The 18,643-nt window shown below is 32.8% G+C and overlaps 1 protein-coding gene across 1 annotated transcript in view; it reads left to right on the forward strand.

The window, feature by feature from the left end:
* DACH1 (dachshund family transcription factor 1) overlaps nucleotides 1–18,643 on the forward strand; it is a 458,628-nt gene that overhangs the window by 322,590 nt on the left and 117,395 nt on the right. The window contains exons 6-7 of the mRNA XM_017895769.1: nucleotides 5,993–6,128; nucleotides 8,793–8,932. Coding sequence (XP_017751258.1) covers nucleotides 5,993–6,128; nucleotides 8,793–8,932 — 276 coding nt within the window. The remainder of the gene's footprint in view (nucleotides 1–5,992; nucleotides 6,129–8,792; nucleotides 8,933–18,643) is intronic.

Raw genomic sequence — 18,643 nt, forward strand, 5'->3', positions numbered from 1 at the left:
GCTATGGAATCTTGACTTAGGTTGCCTGGTCCTTAACCAGGTGTAAGCATGCTAACATCGTTGACTGTCTCTTAAAAGTACTATTTAAGCATATTTCTGAATACAGGATTCCAATTCTGCTATTTGTCTTCTTTGCACATTTTTCCAAAACAAAGGAATTTGAACACCACTCTTAGTGTGAATGATGCTGCATTTCACTAACAACATTTACCAGGTGTGATATATGCTCCATGGGGAAAATAATTTTTGTCAGTTTTGCTTAATTTTATATAACCAGAGCCTAGATCCTGCCTGGTACATAGTAACTGTTCAGTAAATACTCATTGAACTAATGTGTTTAAGCCTGAGTTTTCTTAAAGCTGAGAAGTTTTGGTTATATAAAGTGATGGTCAACTTCATCAATTTTATAAATTAAAAGTTATATGAAGATAACATTTAGGCTGGGCATGGTGGCTCACACCTGTAATCCCAGCACTTTGGGAGGCCTAGGGGAGTGGAACACTTAGACCAGCCTGACCAACGTGGAGAAACCCTGTCTCTACTAAAAACACAAAAAATTAATCGGGAGTGGTGGGAGATGCCTGTAATCCCAGTTACTCAGAGGCTGAGGCAGGAGAATTGCTCGAACGGGGAGATGGAGTTTTCAGTGAGCCGAGACTGTGCCACTGCACTCCAGCCTGGGTGATAGAGCAAGACTCTGACTCAAACAAACAAACAATAACAACACAAAATTTAATATTACAAATTGTATCCCCACTTCTATATCCTATTCAGTTAGGGAATCTCTATTGAAAAACAAAAAATGAAGAGAATTAAAAGGAGAGCAAAATAAATAAAAGCTAAATGAAATAATCCTTTAGAGAAATGAGTTGTGATTATACTTACCCTAAGAAAATACTTTAATTCAATAAAATACAATACATTTTTAAGGTGGAGAGGGGGCAGCTGAGATAATGCAATTTTAAAATGTTTAATTAATCACGTGTGTAGTACTGAACATTTTACACTTTCTATTTTAGAATTTGAGTACGTTGTTTCTGAATTCTATTTTTGATTCTGAATTATCCTACAGACCAAATACTTCTTGTTCTACCCAGAGGCAAAAATGCCGCTTTTCCTTTGTTGGTCTTCTGTTACTATTAGTTTATTAGTATGACCTTTTTTTCAGTGAAAGAGTACTTCTCTTAAATTTTCATTTATTATTGTGGTGAGTTTTATAAAGATGGAACTTTGCAAAGGATTGTGTTTTATTGATTAGTGAAGTTGATGCAAGACTATAAAGGAGGGTGTTGAAATATTAAATTTTCTTTCTCTCTGTCCTGCTTCAGCCCCTTATTGGAGGTTAAAGGGTATTACACAAATGAAATGATAAATCCAGTTTACATAGTTTTCTTATAGACATTGAACTGCTTCTTTCTTATTACGTCTGAATAAAACTCATTATCTATTTTGTTTCAGTAATAATTATGAGATTCCCTCCTAAGCAATTCTTTATTGTCTCCATTATTCTCCATCTTATAGAATACTCTGGAAAGGCAAGCATATAAATATGATAAAAGAATTAAGCTGTGGAAATAAATTAATTTATTGTGCAACAATGTATTCAAATCTTACTTGCTCAATGGATTTTACTTTAATGAAATTCTTCAAAGAATAATATATTAGGTTCCAAAGATTGAAATTATACATTAAGTAAAATGACTGAATATGTTGTGTGTCAATTTATAGAAAGTTTCAATTGAATAGTTAAGCTTTTAAATCATAAAAATTTGCATAAATCAAAACATTTTCTTCAAATAACAGTATTAATTGTCCTTGTATCCTTTGTTCTTGAACACAAAACTACAATTAAAGCAAAACTAAGTTAAATGTAAATTAAATACTATAATTTTACTTATACATATTTACTGAGCTTTAAACTATGCTTTTAAAATGCATTTTACATGAAGATTTTAATCTAACTATTTTACTTAGTATATTATATCTTTTAAGAGTATTTTGGATGTGTAAATGAATAACGGAACACTTCATGAATTAAAGAGTTGATCACAGACATCTTTGACATTTAAATACATTGACTAATAAAGCATTTTTCTAGTTATATGGGAAATGTTAAAATAAACAAGGAATTATTTTAATGGCATAATCATTGTTTCCAGAGATTTATGCATTAAGTATTTAAATATTTTATGAGTTAAATATTTCAGAAAAATTATATTCTCATGCTTTCCGTTAGCACTACTAAGAAATCTATTATGACAGGAAAATCAGACTTGCAAAGTCATTTTAGAGAGACTGATTTATTTCAAGATTGCACTTTATGTCTGTTCAGCCAAACATATGCATTAATATAATTATTAAGAAAAATATTAAAATTTATTGATAGATAAGCATTGATGTGAGTGACCTTTGGAATAAAATAGAATGGTTAATTTAGAAAATTCTGTTCATACAAAAATATAGCAATGCATTTTCTTAAATACACACCATGTATTTCTGTGTAACCCAAGTGTTAACAGTTAGATGTATTAGGAATTAGCTCTAAAGCTTAGACAAACTATGCTTCTGTTAGAATTTCAAGAAATCAAAATTAGACTTTAAGAGTATATCTCTGGCTCTGTATGCAGTTAGCTGCAGTATTGTTTCTTAATATATTTATACAAATTATAAAGGAGTTCTACATATATAGCCTTATGAATGCATCCTCTGTAATAAGTGTGCAAATACTTCAAAGCCATACAAAACTAAACTTTTGAATTATGGTTGGCTACACACAAGCCAAGATTATCCTTTGATTTGTGATTACAATGATTTAATATGAGCACATTGCCATTTGAAGCTTCTTTATAGTTTAGGGTAATTATAATTAGAAAACAGGAAGTAAGTTTTGGCATCCAGATGTGAAGTTTCTGCTCTTTTAAGTCATATACATGTTTTGTTGTTGTTGTTGTTGTTGTTTCATTTTGTTTTGTTTTGAGATGGAGTCTCGCTGTGTCACCCAGGCTGGAGTGCAGTGGTGCTATCTCAGCTCACTGCAAGCTCGGCCTCCCAGGTTCACGCCATTCTCCTGCGCCCGCCACCAAGCACGGCTAATTTTTTGTATTTTTAATAGAGACGGGGTTTCACCGTGTTAGCCAGGATGGTCTTGATCTCCTGACCTCGTGATCTGCCCGCCTTGACCTCCCAAAGTGCTGGGGTTACAGGCGTGCCACCACGCCCGCCCTACGTTTGTTTTTTAAAACTGTTGGTCATTTGTTTGCCTTAGACATTTTAAAACCATACATGCTTCATTTAGTTAGTTTGGAAAAATAACTACTAATACATTCATTTTCCATGTTACCTGTGATAAAGATTTCAAAACATCTTAATCTGCAATCTGTAAAGTTGGATGCCGTCTTTCTGTAGTATCCTAGCGTGTAACAAATGCATGCATCTTATAAACTTATCTAAACAAGTTAGTTTTAAATTTTAATATCTGGGATGTGTGTGTTTGTCTTTGGCCCACTGCCCCCCTTGTTTTCTCTCTCCTCTCGCCATCTCTTCTCTCTGTCTCTTTCTCTCTCTCCCTCCCACTGTCCTTATTTTCGTATTTGCAGTATTTCAAGTGGAAACTCCACATAACTTGATATGGAAAATATATTACGTGTTGCTTACATTTACCTACATATCAATTTTGCTATTTGCAGAAAATAAAGCACTTAATTGTTAATCCCTGAATAATTACGGTAAAGGGCTAATGCTTTTTAGTGTAATACTAACAATATACATCTGCCTTCTGTGGGGGTTTATTGTCTTTTACAGAAGCCTGTCAGCACATATTAGCCCTGTCCAAAAACTCTTAAAGTTCAGCAAGTAATCATTACGACAAGATTCTAATATGCATTTCAACTTTTGAGATTAAAATTTAATTGATCTCTTTTTTTCTTTTCCTTTACAATATTGTTTTGTCATGAAGTTTCTTATAGCACTTTTTTTTTTTAAATTCCATGGAATATATGTTAGGAAACCATTTCATGACACGGATTTGGGAAAAGGGCTTGGCTATTTTTTTCTGGTTATTTTCATTTTATTTATCATGGTCTTCAAAATGAAGTCTAAGCATATCTGTTGAAGATGTTTATTGGCAATGTACACCACTGGAAAATTAAAAGAGTGTGACTAAAGTACAGCTCAATCTTGTTTCCATATTAAAATAGGGAGAGCTTTAAAAAATACTGAAATCTGGGTCCCATTTTAGTCTTAGTATATTAGTTTTCTAGGGCCACTATAATAAAGAACCAGAAACTGGGTAGCTTAAAACCACAGAAATTTATTGTCTCACATTATTGGAGTCTAGAAGTCCAAAATCAGGACTTCATAAGGGCTAAGCTCCCTTTGAGATTCTAGGTAGAATCTTTCGCTGTCTTTCTATAGCTTCTGCTAGCAGCTGGCAATCCTTGCTATTCCTTGGCTTGAAGCTGTATAAGTTTAATCGCTTCCTCTATGGTCACATGACATTCTTCCCTCCTATCTTCACATCTACTTCTAAGGACACGATCCACGTGGGATTAAAAGCCACCCTAATCTAGTGTGTTCTCATCTTAACCGATTATGTCTGCAAACACTCAGTTTTCAAATACATTCATATTGATAGGGACCAAAGGTTAGGGCTTCAACAAATCTTTTTGGGGGACACAATTAAGCCATAATCCTCAGTAAACCAGAATCTCTGGGAATGAAACTGAAGCATAAGCACATTTAAAAACATGCTAGGTGATTCTGATGTGCAGCCAGATTTCAAACCATCACGGTGCTGATGGAATCACTTTGACCAAAGATGAGCATGATCATCAATCTCACTGGCACTACAAAGCCTGGAGCCTCCTCTTTGTTTTCCATATTAAGTTAACATTGACATTTTGGAAATATTAGCCTCCTACAGGCCAATTACATTTTAGATTGGCCTTTTTTTTACCTCTATTTCATATTTGCGTATCTTCACCCTAATAAGGAATAGTGTACTTATTATTTATAAGTACATTATACATCTGCATACTTTATGTAGTTTTCTTCCACACTTTTTACTATTTATTAATTATTGCAAAGGCATCAAGACCTGTGTATGTTAATAACTGAAGGTACAAATATTTTGCTGCTCAAAGTAGAAAATGTTCACCAATGGGTACCTTCTTTCTTAATCTGTAATTCCATTTATAATAGCTAATTGGAAACATTTATATAATCTACTTACAGATTTGTCTAATGGAGAATGCACAGAACTTGGAGAGGGAGGTTTGGAATGACCAAGAGCGTTGACATAAAATAGATCAGGAAACACAGTACCAAATTTCCCTGGGACATAATTGATACATGTTTCATAAATGTGCCCTTTACACATTTGTGTGGTTGAGTTGAAGCTAGATATGGTAGGTACTCTGAGAATTATTTAAACCAAAGAAAAATATTCCAATATTAAATAATAATCCATTTCCGTGATGCCTTAAAATGTGACTGAGTATGTCCAGAGCAGTGCCAGGATGGAATACTTGTTAAAAACTCCTCTGGTATTATTATTATGGTCAGTCATGTTGATAATGTGTTTATTACATGATCTTTAGATACCTGCGGAAACACAGGAATATATTTAAAGATTTCTTCAAAATGATTATAAATAATACTTGTTTATTCTCCAAGACCTTTGTTGTCTAATGGGTTCTTATTTGGATATTTTTGGGTGTCTTCTTAGGGCTTACTTTTTCTCCAGAGTAGATTGACATTTGCCATTACTGCAGTCGTGCTTACCTGTAGAACCATAGTTTCATAAATCATCTTTTTCTACTTTATTTGGCTTTGCTCAAGATAAATGCATCTTTTAGTACAGTTAAATGCTGATGAAATAAAGTGTGTATTCTCTTTACATTTCTTATTGTATTGAGAAAACCAACATTCATTAAGTAAAGGTTCGTCGTATTTAATGTCTTTTCTACCCTCCTTCTCTCCCTCGCTGGTGCAGGAGCGTGTTCCCGATAGCCCCTCGCCTGCCCCCTCTCTGGAGGAGGGGAGAAGGCCTGGCAGTCACCCATCATCACATCGCAGCAGCAGTGTGTCCAGCTCCCCTGCACGGACTGAGAGCTCTTCTGACAGAATCCGTAGGTCTTATACTTCTACTTGTCACCATTTTAAACTTTATTAGGGTTCAGCTGGCTTTTCTAATCAACATGCCCTCATTCCAAATAGATCTCAGATGGATCATGTTCTGAAGCTCTGTAGCAATAGCCATCTCTCAAAATTATGTTTCCCAGTTCGTAATATCATGAGGTATGATACTACATTAACAGGTCCTGATATAAATTTCCTCTCTTTGATGCCACATATAAAGATTTGAGCTATGAAACAGAGAAAATAAGTAACCTTTTGGATTGGTTTCTGAAGTAAACACAACCAATTCTCAAATATCTAGTGTCTTGGTACACTGTTTATAGATTATTCAACATCATTCCTCAAATACTACCTGGCCATTTTTGTAATTCACTGACTTTTAAATTTTATCCTTGTGTTAATGGAGATAGCCACAAAGAGAAATGAGTTAAATTCAAAATAATAAATTTTAAAAACATACATTTCTAAGTCATTCAGGTGGTCAGTGAATTAAAGAATTTGAAATTAGCTAAGTCTGAGAATTTGAATTAGTAATAATCAATAATGCATACTATTGCCATATATTGTTATTATTACAATTTGAAAAGTAGGACTGTATGTTATTTTATAACATTTTCACAATATTTAACCTTGGTACTTATGACCAAGAAAATGAAGAATAAAGTTAAAATGCCATCAAATTAACAAGTGATTTTTGTGTCTATTATACAATAATCTCAGATTATTATTTTGAGTAAATCTATATTACAAGAGATATCTTGTTTGATAAAATGTATAGTATTTTCTTATTTCCAGAATTTAAGCTATATTATTTTATGCAATTATGTTTATAGCATAAACTTCATCTAATTATATAACAAATTTGTGTCTAAGTTATTTGGTTGTTGAGAATATTTGCCATAACTAGGAAACATTTTCGAGAAGTGACTTTATAGGTTATAAAGGAATGTATGCATAAAGTGAAAATTTTGATCTGGGAGCTATTGAAGAGGATAAAGATTAAGTTAAATGCTATGTAAATAATTATAAATAAAAGATAGTCAATTATTGGAAATTATATAGTTCAACATAATACTAAATATATATACTTGCTTTGGCCTGCCTGAACTTATTTCCTTAATTTTATAACTTTATACACAATTTTAAAATAGTTTTCAAATAAAATATTTACTGCGTATTTTTATGGTACGTTGACACTAGAATCAGGAATTTAATGATAAATATTGGCTTAAGCATAATATATTGTCATTGGAAAGGTGCTGTCCTAGAGAAAAAAAATTTTTTTGGAACAAAATGAAAATGATGGACAGATTGGGGAAGATTTGAAAGAATTTTGTTATACATTCATGTTATTTTATTAATGGTTATATTATTTTTTAAAATTTTGATAGAAACAAAGGAGACATTTTATATACCTGGATGCCATAATTGTTGAAATGTAAATACAGCCACATTCATGCATATATATGCGTATGTATACACATATATATGCATATATATGTTACATATTACTTTAAAGTAATTTTAGAAAATTTTCAAATATACGAATCATTCTTATGCGTTTGTCATCCTGATTTACCTTGCCAATCAACCAATCAAGGTCTCTGAAAGTGATATCTCAATAAAGACATAATGTCACCTAGGGCTTCTATCATAGATTTAATACAACTTTACTCAGATTTGTCATTGTTTATCTTCTACAAATAAGAACATTATTTTACATAACAGAAAAATGATCAAAATCAGGAAGATAACATTATTATAATACTAAAATTTGAACTACAGTTTTTATTTAAATTGCACTGGTTTTCCCACCAATATTTTTTAAAGTAAGATTTTTTTTTTCTAGGTACAAAAGTCAATCTATGATCACACACTACGATTAGTCAATTAGTTGTCATATTCTCTTAGTATTATTTAATCTGGAACAGTTCCTTAGTCCATTTTGTCTTTCAGTAACTTTTTTTTTTTTTTGAGTACAGGCCAGGCCATTTATTTTGTAGAATGTCCCTCAGTTTGGATTTTTTTGATTAGACTTAGGTTATGGATGTTTGGCGAGAATCACACAGCTGTGATAGTGTGTCCTTCCTAGTGAATCATTTCCGGAGACAAACATTTCTACAATGCCAGCAATAACTTTATCACTTTCTTAAGGTAGTGACTACCAGGTTTCTCTATTGAAATATTACTTGTTGTCATTGTTGTTCTTTACCTTTGGAGATAGTGAATGTCTGGTGAGAAAATATCTTAAGACTATGCAAATATTCTCTTCTTAACCAAACTTCCACTCACTAGTTTCAGAATTATCCCTTGATCCCTGAAGCAATTATTATTAATGATGTTTGCCAAATGGCAATTTCTACTGTATTATTCTTATATTTTAAAATTTATATTTTCCAGATAAAAATCTTGTTTTATGCAAAGTAAAAATAAAGTGAGGTGATGTCATTTTCAGTATTTTCTGCATATTCTGATGAATTATCATGTTTATCAGTTATCACAGTGTTTTTAGGGATAGATTACAAATTTAAAGTTAGACCATTATATTAATATTATATTTACTGTTGAGTCCAAAAAGAGTTTAACTGACTTATTGGAACCTTGTGTGTTATGGTGTTTTTGTGTTTTGTTTTGTTTGTTTTCGGGTATAACAGCGGTCCATCAGAATGGGTTGTCCATGAACCAGATGCTGATGGGCTTATCACCAAATGTACTCCCTGGGCCCAAAGAGGGAGATTTGGCTGGTCATGACATGGGACATGAGTCAAAAAGGATGCATATTGAAAAAGGTAATGTATGATTATGTATTCCTTGTTTTCCTGATTCAATAGATTTTAGAACTAGATTTTAATCACAGAATGAAGTCTGTCTCTACATCATGTAAAAAAAAAGCATATAAATGTTTTTAAAATCTACAATATAAAGTACAAATTAAACCTATTCAACAAAAAAAAAAAGATATGAATGAAGACCTGCTGTACTTCTCTTATACAACAGGTAAGTTACAATTTAGTTACCAGTACATTAAAAGAAAAAGTCCCAATTGTTATTTCTCAATTCCTAAAGGATCTGCTATCTGACTTTTTCAATGCCTTCAGGGTCACTGTCGTTTTACTTAGCATGATACAACAATAACAGTATCAAAAGGGTTATTCTGCCTTCTTTTGAATTAGAAAAACCGTTTACAGACCAATAAGGAAACAGAAATATATTGTATATGTCAATGTACTAGTAGTTGTCAAAATAGTTGTCAAAATATACCAAGAAAGGCCAGGTACTACATAGCTAAAAAAGTTTCTTATATTTTGTTAATGTCAACCAAACCCGTTTTCACAGGCAAAATGTGTATTTTCATGCCTTATTTGACAATGCCATGAAAAAATAAAAATATGATTTTAGTCAACATATTAGAAATTTATTCTTGGAGATGCCAATACATATTTTCAAATTTTAAGTGTTAAATTGTGAATTTAAGAATCTTCTCACCTATCTTTTATTTTAACTTAATATTTTCAAACTTTATAAATATAGATAGGATAATTTGCTTATCTTTTTTTGACAAAGCCATCAAATAATCAGTGTTGTGAATAAGGGTTATTTATTTGGAAAACAAAAGGGACACAATTAATCGGCTGTCAACACGGAAAGGAAATAAAATTGAGTATTTACATAATTGAATAAGAATAAATGCGTGGAGGGAGATTAAGTTAAGGAGGGGTACCTTCTTCCCACCAAAAAGACTACTCACATAAAAGTAAAAATGCTTACATAAAACATTTCCTTTTCAGCATAAAAATAGCTCTGCTAAATCCCTTAGGGAGAAGGAGTATATTTCTACAAATTAGATTATTTGAGTTATGGAATGTCAGTGAGAAAACACAATCTAGGTACTAACATGTTAGCATCTAGGCATAATTGAGAAACAGAGGCATTAATAAAATTTTTACGTTATTTATTGTGAAACTTGGTATCAGGTGTTATTTGTATGAACTATTCTAATGCAGTGCATGACTAGGTCAGATTGTCTCTAAATTTTTAACTTACATTTTTTTCACAACCTCTTCATTAACGATAAAGAAGAATGTCATATATATTATCCATCATATTTATTTTGACCTATACCTTTGATATTTAATCAAAAATCCATGCATAGCAGTATTGTAAAAATCAGTATAGTGGGGCTGGGTGTACTGGCTCACACCGGTAATCTCAGCACTTTGGGAGGCTGAGGCTGGCAGATCACGAGGTCAGGAGTCGAGACCAGCCTGACTAATATGGTGAAACCCCGTCTGTACTAAAAATACAAAAATTAGATGGGTGTGATGGTGCGCACCTATAGTGGGAGGCCGAGGCAGAAGAATTGCTTGAACTCTGGAGGCAGAGGTTACAGTGAGCAGAGATCGTGCCCCTGCACTGCAGCCTGGNTTTTAAGTAATGATATTTAAATATAATAATTAATTTTACGGGTTTCACAATCATTCACTACTAGGGTTGAGCTAAAGAATAAAGCCCTACAGAAAATTATTTGAGTCACTCTTTTCTCAATTTTCCCTTACATACTATTTACCAAGTTTAACTTGGGATGCCTAAGAAGGAAGTTAATTTATATTATACGATGAATGTCAGGATATTAGAGCTAAATTCTCTTGCAGCACCATGGTAGAGAAGGGCTAAGAGAAATATACAAGTCCAGAGGTGGTAGTGAAGAGAAAAATACAAAAGGAATGACCAGTACTAAAATTGGAATAACAGATCTCACTAGAATTTTTGGTGGAGAGCTTTGTGCAACATTATCTTTTGAATTGACCTATATTTTTCATAACTATTCCTTTTTCATATGTCATTATTTCATTATAATTTTGCCAACATGGAGCATTTTTTGAAATAATATACTAGATTGATTTAGGCATGTTTTAAAGTATTTGCTTTGTTATTTGGAAGTTATTTCTTCATTGCTATCCTTCCACTACTAGAATGTAAGCTGCTTAGGAGTCATCTGTGTACTGCATTTGCTTTAAACAGACTAGGCAGTCTTTGAGTGCATACTGATCTGGGCTGAATTTCTAGAAGATTCTAAGAGACAGACAAGAGTTAAAACAACTGTGGAGATCACATGCTTTAAGGATTAATAGTAAGGCCAAAGGTGAAATTACCTGACCTTCAGAAAGCACATTTATATGAAACATGTTAGAACATTCTGACCACGAATATACATAAAAACTTACTATATCACTAATGGTACTTACATCAAGGTTTTCTAAATTGTTTTGCTGTAAGAACAAAGTCCTTGACTGTAGCCCAAAAGTTTCCCAATATTTTGATATACATTTTATGGTGACAAATAAATTTTTAAGATTCTCCCTAGAAATGTGAAACTATCGTTGATTTCAAATGTGTATATGTAATCCCAAAATTTTAATAGATTTTGATACTATTCTAGTAAGTGTTTTATTATGGATGCTTTTCTCTTGTGTGTACTTTCTTTCAGCTAGTTTTCAGCATAGTGAATTAATAGTAAATGTTCATGGGCTTTCCAGATTGTTAGAGACTACTAAATTAAAAATTGTTTTCTTTCCTGATAACATTTATCATGGGACTCATAATATCCCTGTAACTTTCCTACAACTCATATCTGTATCAAACAAGTAACTTTATTTAGAGATAGATATTTGTGGAGAAATTAATTGTGCATTTGTGTCATTTTAGGCTTGAACCTATATGTAATTTGCTGCCTGCCAACTAAATTATTCAAAAGGCAATTAAATCTTTAGAAAACACTGATTCCAAAAATAGATGCCAAAATTTATTTGTATTCTGAGAATCACTGTGGTCTGAAATCTTAAGCATCAGTAACTTAAACATCTTATGTTCTTCTTAATATTAAATAGCTATGAGCTTCATTCTATCTGTATATATATATGTACACATATACACACACACACATATATATATATATATACATACACATACACACACACAGAGAGAGAGAGAGAGAGAGAGAGAGAGAGAGAGAGAGAGATAAATAATAGACCAGGTGTGGTAGCTCACGCCCTGTAATCCCAGCACTTTCGGAGGCCAAGGCAGATGGATCACTTGAAATCAGGAGTTCCAGAACAGCCTGGCCAACATGGTGAAATCCTGTCTCTACTAGAAATACAAAAATTAGCCAGGCATAGTGGTGGGTGCTGTAATCCCAGCTACTTGAGAGGCTGAGGCAGGAGAATTGCTTGGACCTGGGAGACAGAGTTTGCAGTGAGCTGAGGTCATGCCATTGCACTCCAGCCTGGGTGGCAAGAGCGAAACTCCATTTCAAAAAAAAAAAAAGAAGTGATAGATATATAATACCTTTGCAGTCATCTCAAATATAAGGAGACATACTTTTAAGATTAAGAGAGATACTTCAATTAAACTCAGGAGTTTGTCAAAGATATATGCTTAGGAAAACTTTGGATAGCACATAGCATGGCTCTAAAAACAACTGTCTTTCAGCTTTTCCAAACATCTGGAATTCTCAAGAGCTTTCTGTGTTTTAAAACATTGCTGATCTTTTGCCTCATTCTAAATATAGTGGAATAGGCTGTAATAATTGACTTTTGTGGCATATAAATAGGCTCACTGTTTCTTGATGCTGGATCTCTCTGTTTATCCTCCACACTTTTGTCCACTGATGCTAGTTTACAGTGTTGCTCTCTCATGCATAATTTGTTTTGATTTTTCTTAAATTGCTGCTACTTTCAACAAATTTTGGAGCATACTTCTTACCTTGCCTGTAATTCAATATGTGCATTTTTTGTTATTATACAATTTATCTAATTTTTGATTGATCAAAAATTATATATATGATAGAGAGAAGCCTATAATACTAACTTCTTCCAGTTATACAAAACTTAAGCATTTATAGTTGGGACTAACTGTTGCATACCTAATTTGTGTTATTGTATTTTGGTCTTGGAATAAGTAGTTCAATGTGAGATAATCAATGAATAAATATTTACTGAAAGCTAGATATGTGAATGAAAACAAATGAAATGCAAATCAATCACTCTCTTTCTGTGTCTCTCCCTTTCCTTATTAAAATTATACAGATTTTTTTCTTAATATGTACTTTCTCCTACAGATAAGGCTTTTCTCTTCATTTGTTTTCATAAGAAATGAGAAAACTTTCTTTCACTGGTGATAACTTCAGGAGACCAACATTATAGTAGCAGGACTAATCTGGGGGAGGCAGAAAATCCAGGGAATTTGCTTCAGGCCATACAGAACTTCTTTTGTGTCATATTCTGCTTGGTGGGGAGTGCTCAAGATTTCCAATATTTAACATCTTTGTATAAAAACTTTTCATGTTGGTAATCTTAAGTGAAGGACAGAACACTAAAGGCAATCAAGTAGTTAGCAAACTGGCCATATATGGCTTTTTGTCTCTTCTTTATATTTTAGTCTTAGCATCCAACCTTATGGACCATTTTCATACAAAGCCCTTTTGAAAGAAAATCATTGTGTATCACTTTTTTCAAGTTTTGGAAATAATTTTGAAATATACTTTTATTTGTGCATTTCTCATTGTTTAAAAATCCTAACTTAAATCAAGATTGAGTCTTCAAAAATGCAGCAACCTGAATGGAACTACAGGTCATTGTGCTATGTGAGATAAGCTAAGCACAGAAAGACAATTAGCACATGTTCTCACATATATGAGAACTACAAAAGCAGATCTCGTGAAGGTAGTAGATTGCTGATTTCCAGAGGCTGTTTAGAACAGTGGGGAGGAGAGAGGATTAGTGGGTCCAAATACACAGTTGGATAGATGAAATAAGACATAGTGTTCAATAAATCAGTAGGGTGACTATAGTTTACAGCAATCTATTGTATATTTCAAAATACCTAGAAGAGAATAATTTCAAATATTTCTAGCATAAAGAAAAGACAAATATTTAGGGTGATGGATATCCCAATTCTACTGATTTGGTCTTTAAAAATTAAAATCCCTAGAAGAAAACCTAGGTAGTACCATTCAGGACATAGGCATGGGCAAGGACTTCATGTCTAAAACACCAAAAGCAACGGCAGCAAAAGCCAAAATTGACAAATGGGATCTAATTAAACTAAAGAGCTTCTGCATAGCAAAAGAAACTACCATCAGAGTGAACAGGCAACCTACAGAATGGGAGAAAATTTTTGCAACCTACTCATCTGACAAAGGGCTAATATCCAGAATCTACAAAGAACTCAAACAAATATACAAGAAAAAAACAAACAACCCCATCAAAAAGTGGGCAAAGGATATGAACAGACATTTCTCAAAAGAAGACATTCATACAGCCAACAGACACATGAAAAAATGCTCATCATCACTCGCCATCAGAGAAATGCAAATCAAAACCACAATGAGATACCATCTCACACCAGTTAGAATGGCAATCATTAAGAAGTCAGGAAACAACAGGTGTTGGAGAGGATGTGGAGAAATAGGAACACTTTTACACTGTTGGTGGGATTGTAAACTAGTTCAACCATTATGGAAAACAGTATGGCAATTCCTCAAGGATCTAGAACTAGATGTACCATATGACCCAGCCATCCCACTACTGGGTATATATCCAAAGGATTATAAGTCATGCTGCTGTAAAGACACATGCACACATATGTTTATTGTGGCACTATTCACAATAGCAAAGACTTGGAATCAACCCAAATGTCCATCTGTGAAAGACGGGATTAAGAAAATGTGGCACATATACACCATGGAATACTATGCAGCCATAAAAAAGGATGAGTTTGCGTCCTTTGTAGGGACATGGATGCAGCTGGAAACCATCATTCTTAGCAAACTGTCACAAGAACTGAAAACCAAACACCGCATGTTCTCACTCATAGGTGGGAACTGAACAATGACATCACTTGAACTCGGGAAGGGGAACATCACACACTGGGGCCTATCATGGGGAGGGGGGAGGGGGGAGGGATTGCATTGGAAGTTATACCTGATATAAATGATGAATTGATGGGTGCTGACGAGTTGATGGGTGCAGCACACCAACATGGCACAAATATACATATGTAACAAACCTGCACGTTATGCATATGTACCCTAGAACTTAAAGTATAATAAAAAAAATTATATAAATGTCTTAAACTATCTATGTACCACCAAAATATATACATCTATTATATATCAATAAAAAATTAAATTATAAGTAAACAAATAGTTTTTTTCTTTTAAATTCTAGATAGATCTTATTCAAATTAATCAATACTAAATATTACATACAACAACTTTATGGGAGCCTGTTAGTATCTCCTGTGTCTATATATAATTGCATAGACTAAAAGCCTTTATTCTTTACAGTTTTCTATATTTTGATAAGGTTAACACATATTATAGGGCCATGAGTATTTTCACTTGTAAAATTCTCTAACACACAACTTCTTCACTTTTACCATCGAAATATATTTTTTGTTGCCACATCTCAGTCTCATAAAATATTCTCTGTAAGTATTACTTACCTATGTGATTTTCCTCCTCAATTTCCATGCCTCGGAAATAAGTGTTGAAGTTAGTGCCATCACTTTTAGTTCTGTTATTCATAACACTGGACAACAACAAGTTTCTTTGGATCCCAGAGCTCTTTAAGTAGATGGCAGATTTCGTATGCTAAGCCATAGCTCAGTTTGCTTAAGACACTGGTTTCATTATTTTATGAATTATTTCTAGGAGCAGAGCTTGTAATAATATTTTAATGACAATTGAAGAAAATACTTACAGTAGTAAGATATTCATAACAGCCCTGTAATGATGGGTAATTGGTATAAAATATAGACTTTAATATTTATTTTCTTTTTACCCATGCACCTTGATGACCATCACGTCACACTGAACTTTCAAGTTTCTCAAACATCGTCTGTCCTTTCCTACATGACTTCTGTTTGTTTCCTTACATGGGACATGTATGCCTTCTTATCCATAGTGTTCAGTCCAAACTTCTTCAGGGCAGGAGCTTTGCCTTCTCACCTTCTTTGTATACTTAGCACAAGGTCTAGCATTAGTGAGTACGATAAATTTCTTTTCTGAGTTAAGTGAGATAATATATGTCTGTAGTGCTTGATGCATATAAATATCCAATGGAAACCATTACTACCATCAAGTTAGCTAAAGAGTATGTGACTTGATTATATAAATTGGAAAATATACATGCTGTAAACCTCTGAATTAGAATATTATCTATTTACAATTCATAATACCACAGTTATCATGATTTACATTTGACCCCAAATGGGAAATTTGAAATTATAATATTGCAGAGAGCACTTTGATTACATATAGCTAGAATGTAATGTGAACAGTTTGGAGGAAAGAATTGCTAAATTAACTACATTAATCAGTTATTTTATATGTCAATGATTGTATTAAAAATAATCTTCATTTATTTAATACAATTTCAATAAACCTTGAATTCATTCAATAAATATATTGAGGAGAAACAAATATGTGTGGCTGTGTAAATCACATGTGATTGTGGGTATTAGATATGGATAGGCTACAAGAGAGTGGCTTAGAAATCAAATGAGATTCCTTCTGATGGGTAGGAATTCTGTCTTTGAACTACTCACAAATGCCACTTGTAAAGTAAATTACTACAGTTTTACGTAAAGGTTACATTTCTCAGGAATTTATCATGTAACCAATATGAATATTATATTTAAAAACAAAGTCATTTATTAGTGTCGACAACGTCAATGGTTTCTCAATTATATCTCCAGTACATCTTTTGATTTTAGTAACTTTTTTGGATACTTAGAAAACCGAATCATGTTGATATCTACTAATAATTTTCATGAACTATATATCAGAGACAAGAGTAGTCTTATAAATGCTATAAATTTATACATTATAGTAGTTTTACTTGTGATCAGATGAAATGCCTTTTCCTCATAAAAAACTATTATTCCACTTAATCTGTTTTATTTTCTTAATACGGTAGGTGTGGAATGACTCACTTCCTCACTGTTTAAAGTTTTTATATAGTTGTGCAAATAGATGATTTTTTAGAACATTAAATGTGAGGTAGAGAACAAATTAGTAATAGACTCACTTATTAGTTTCACATTGAAATTTGCTACATTTAATGATTTATCAATCATTATAAATTCCCTTATTTTATTGCTTTCATCTAAGTATTGATTGGATAACTTATTATTTGGCTTAATGAATTGGTTATCTCTAGTTTTTTTTTTTTTTTCTTTTTCTGCAATTTGCTAGCATATTGCTTAAACCATGAATTTCTTTCAGTTTTGCTAGTTTCTAGTTGATATTTTGCATAGTCTAGTATGGAAGTGATCTACAGAGGAAGGTTATGTGTATTTTTTACTGTGTCTATTTGAGTGAGAGTTTACCCCAAGTTGAAACATTTTCTTTTTCATTTTTTTCTTTTTTTGTTTTCTTTTTTCTTTTTGGAAACAGAGTCTTGTTCTGTCACCCAGGCTGGAGTGCAGTGGCACATTCATGACTCACTTCAACCTCCACCTCCCGGGGTCAAGTGATCCTTGGACCTCAGCCTCCCAAATAGCTGGGACTTCAAGCGTGCACCACCACACCGGTTACTTTTTAGTAGAGATGGGGTTTCACCATGTAGGCTAGGCTGGCCTTGAACTCCTGGGCTCAGGCAATCCACCCACCTCAGCGTTCCAAAGTGCTGAGATTACAGGCATGAGCCACCACACAGGGCCTGAAACTTAATTTTGAGAATAGTAATTTACAATACATTGTTTACACTGAACAATGTAATTTACATTGTTTAGTGGAGCTGAAGCTGTTTTTATTTTGCACATTTTAATTTTGTAAATGGACAGCTATGTTTTTTTCCTCAAAGAACTATAAAACACTTGTTTTCCTTCCTTGCTTAGACTTATTTAGAAACATATAGAAATGACCGTTAAAAGTTCATTGATTTTAAGAACTTTCTTATTTTTTAATATAAAAGAATAACAAAATTCAAATTCTGAGTTTCCACAGATATCAGATTACTCTGTATGATTATGTTTTTATGGAATAAAAGAATAGAATATCTGAAATTGCATGTATTTTGACTTAATATTTTGAAGTTTTCTAACCTGAGATATAAACTGCCACATGGATGTATAATTATTTGACATAATAATGACTTTTCTACAAACAAAGTTGTTTATCTTATGGCTAATCTTCACTAAATACAAATAAATTTATTGTTTGTTCAAAATATCTTCCAAGTATCTAAATTTTTAAAAAGGGAAAGAATTGCCATTTAAAAACATGTTTTCAATTTTGCCTAACAGTCACTGTCTACTTTTATTAAAACTTTTTTATAACCTCACATGTGCACGCATATACCCCTGCATACACACAAATGCTTTACCTTCTCTTGGTAGATGATGGAGTGATCTTGCTTTGAATGCTGTATTATAGGTTAAGAAGCAGAGTAACACTCCTGTTGTTTCTTGTGCTTGGAGCAGTTTGAATTCTTCCAACGAA

This window comes from Rhinopithecus bieti, unplaced genomic scaffold (genome assembly GCF_001698545.2).
Source record: "Rhinopithecus bieti isolate Rb0 unplaced genomic scaffold, ASM169854v2 scaffold_2244, whole genome shotgun sequence".
In the NCBI taxonomy this organism is placed as follows: Eukaryota; Metazoa; Chordata; class Mammalia; order Primates; family Cercopithecidae; genus Rhinopithecus; species Rhinopithecus bieti.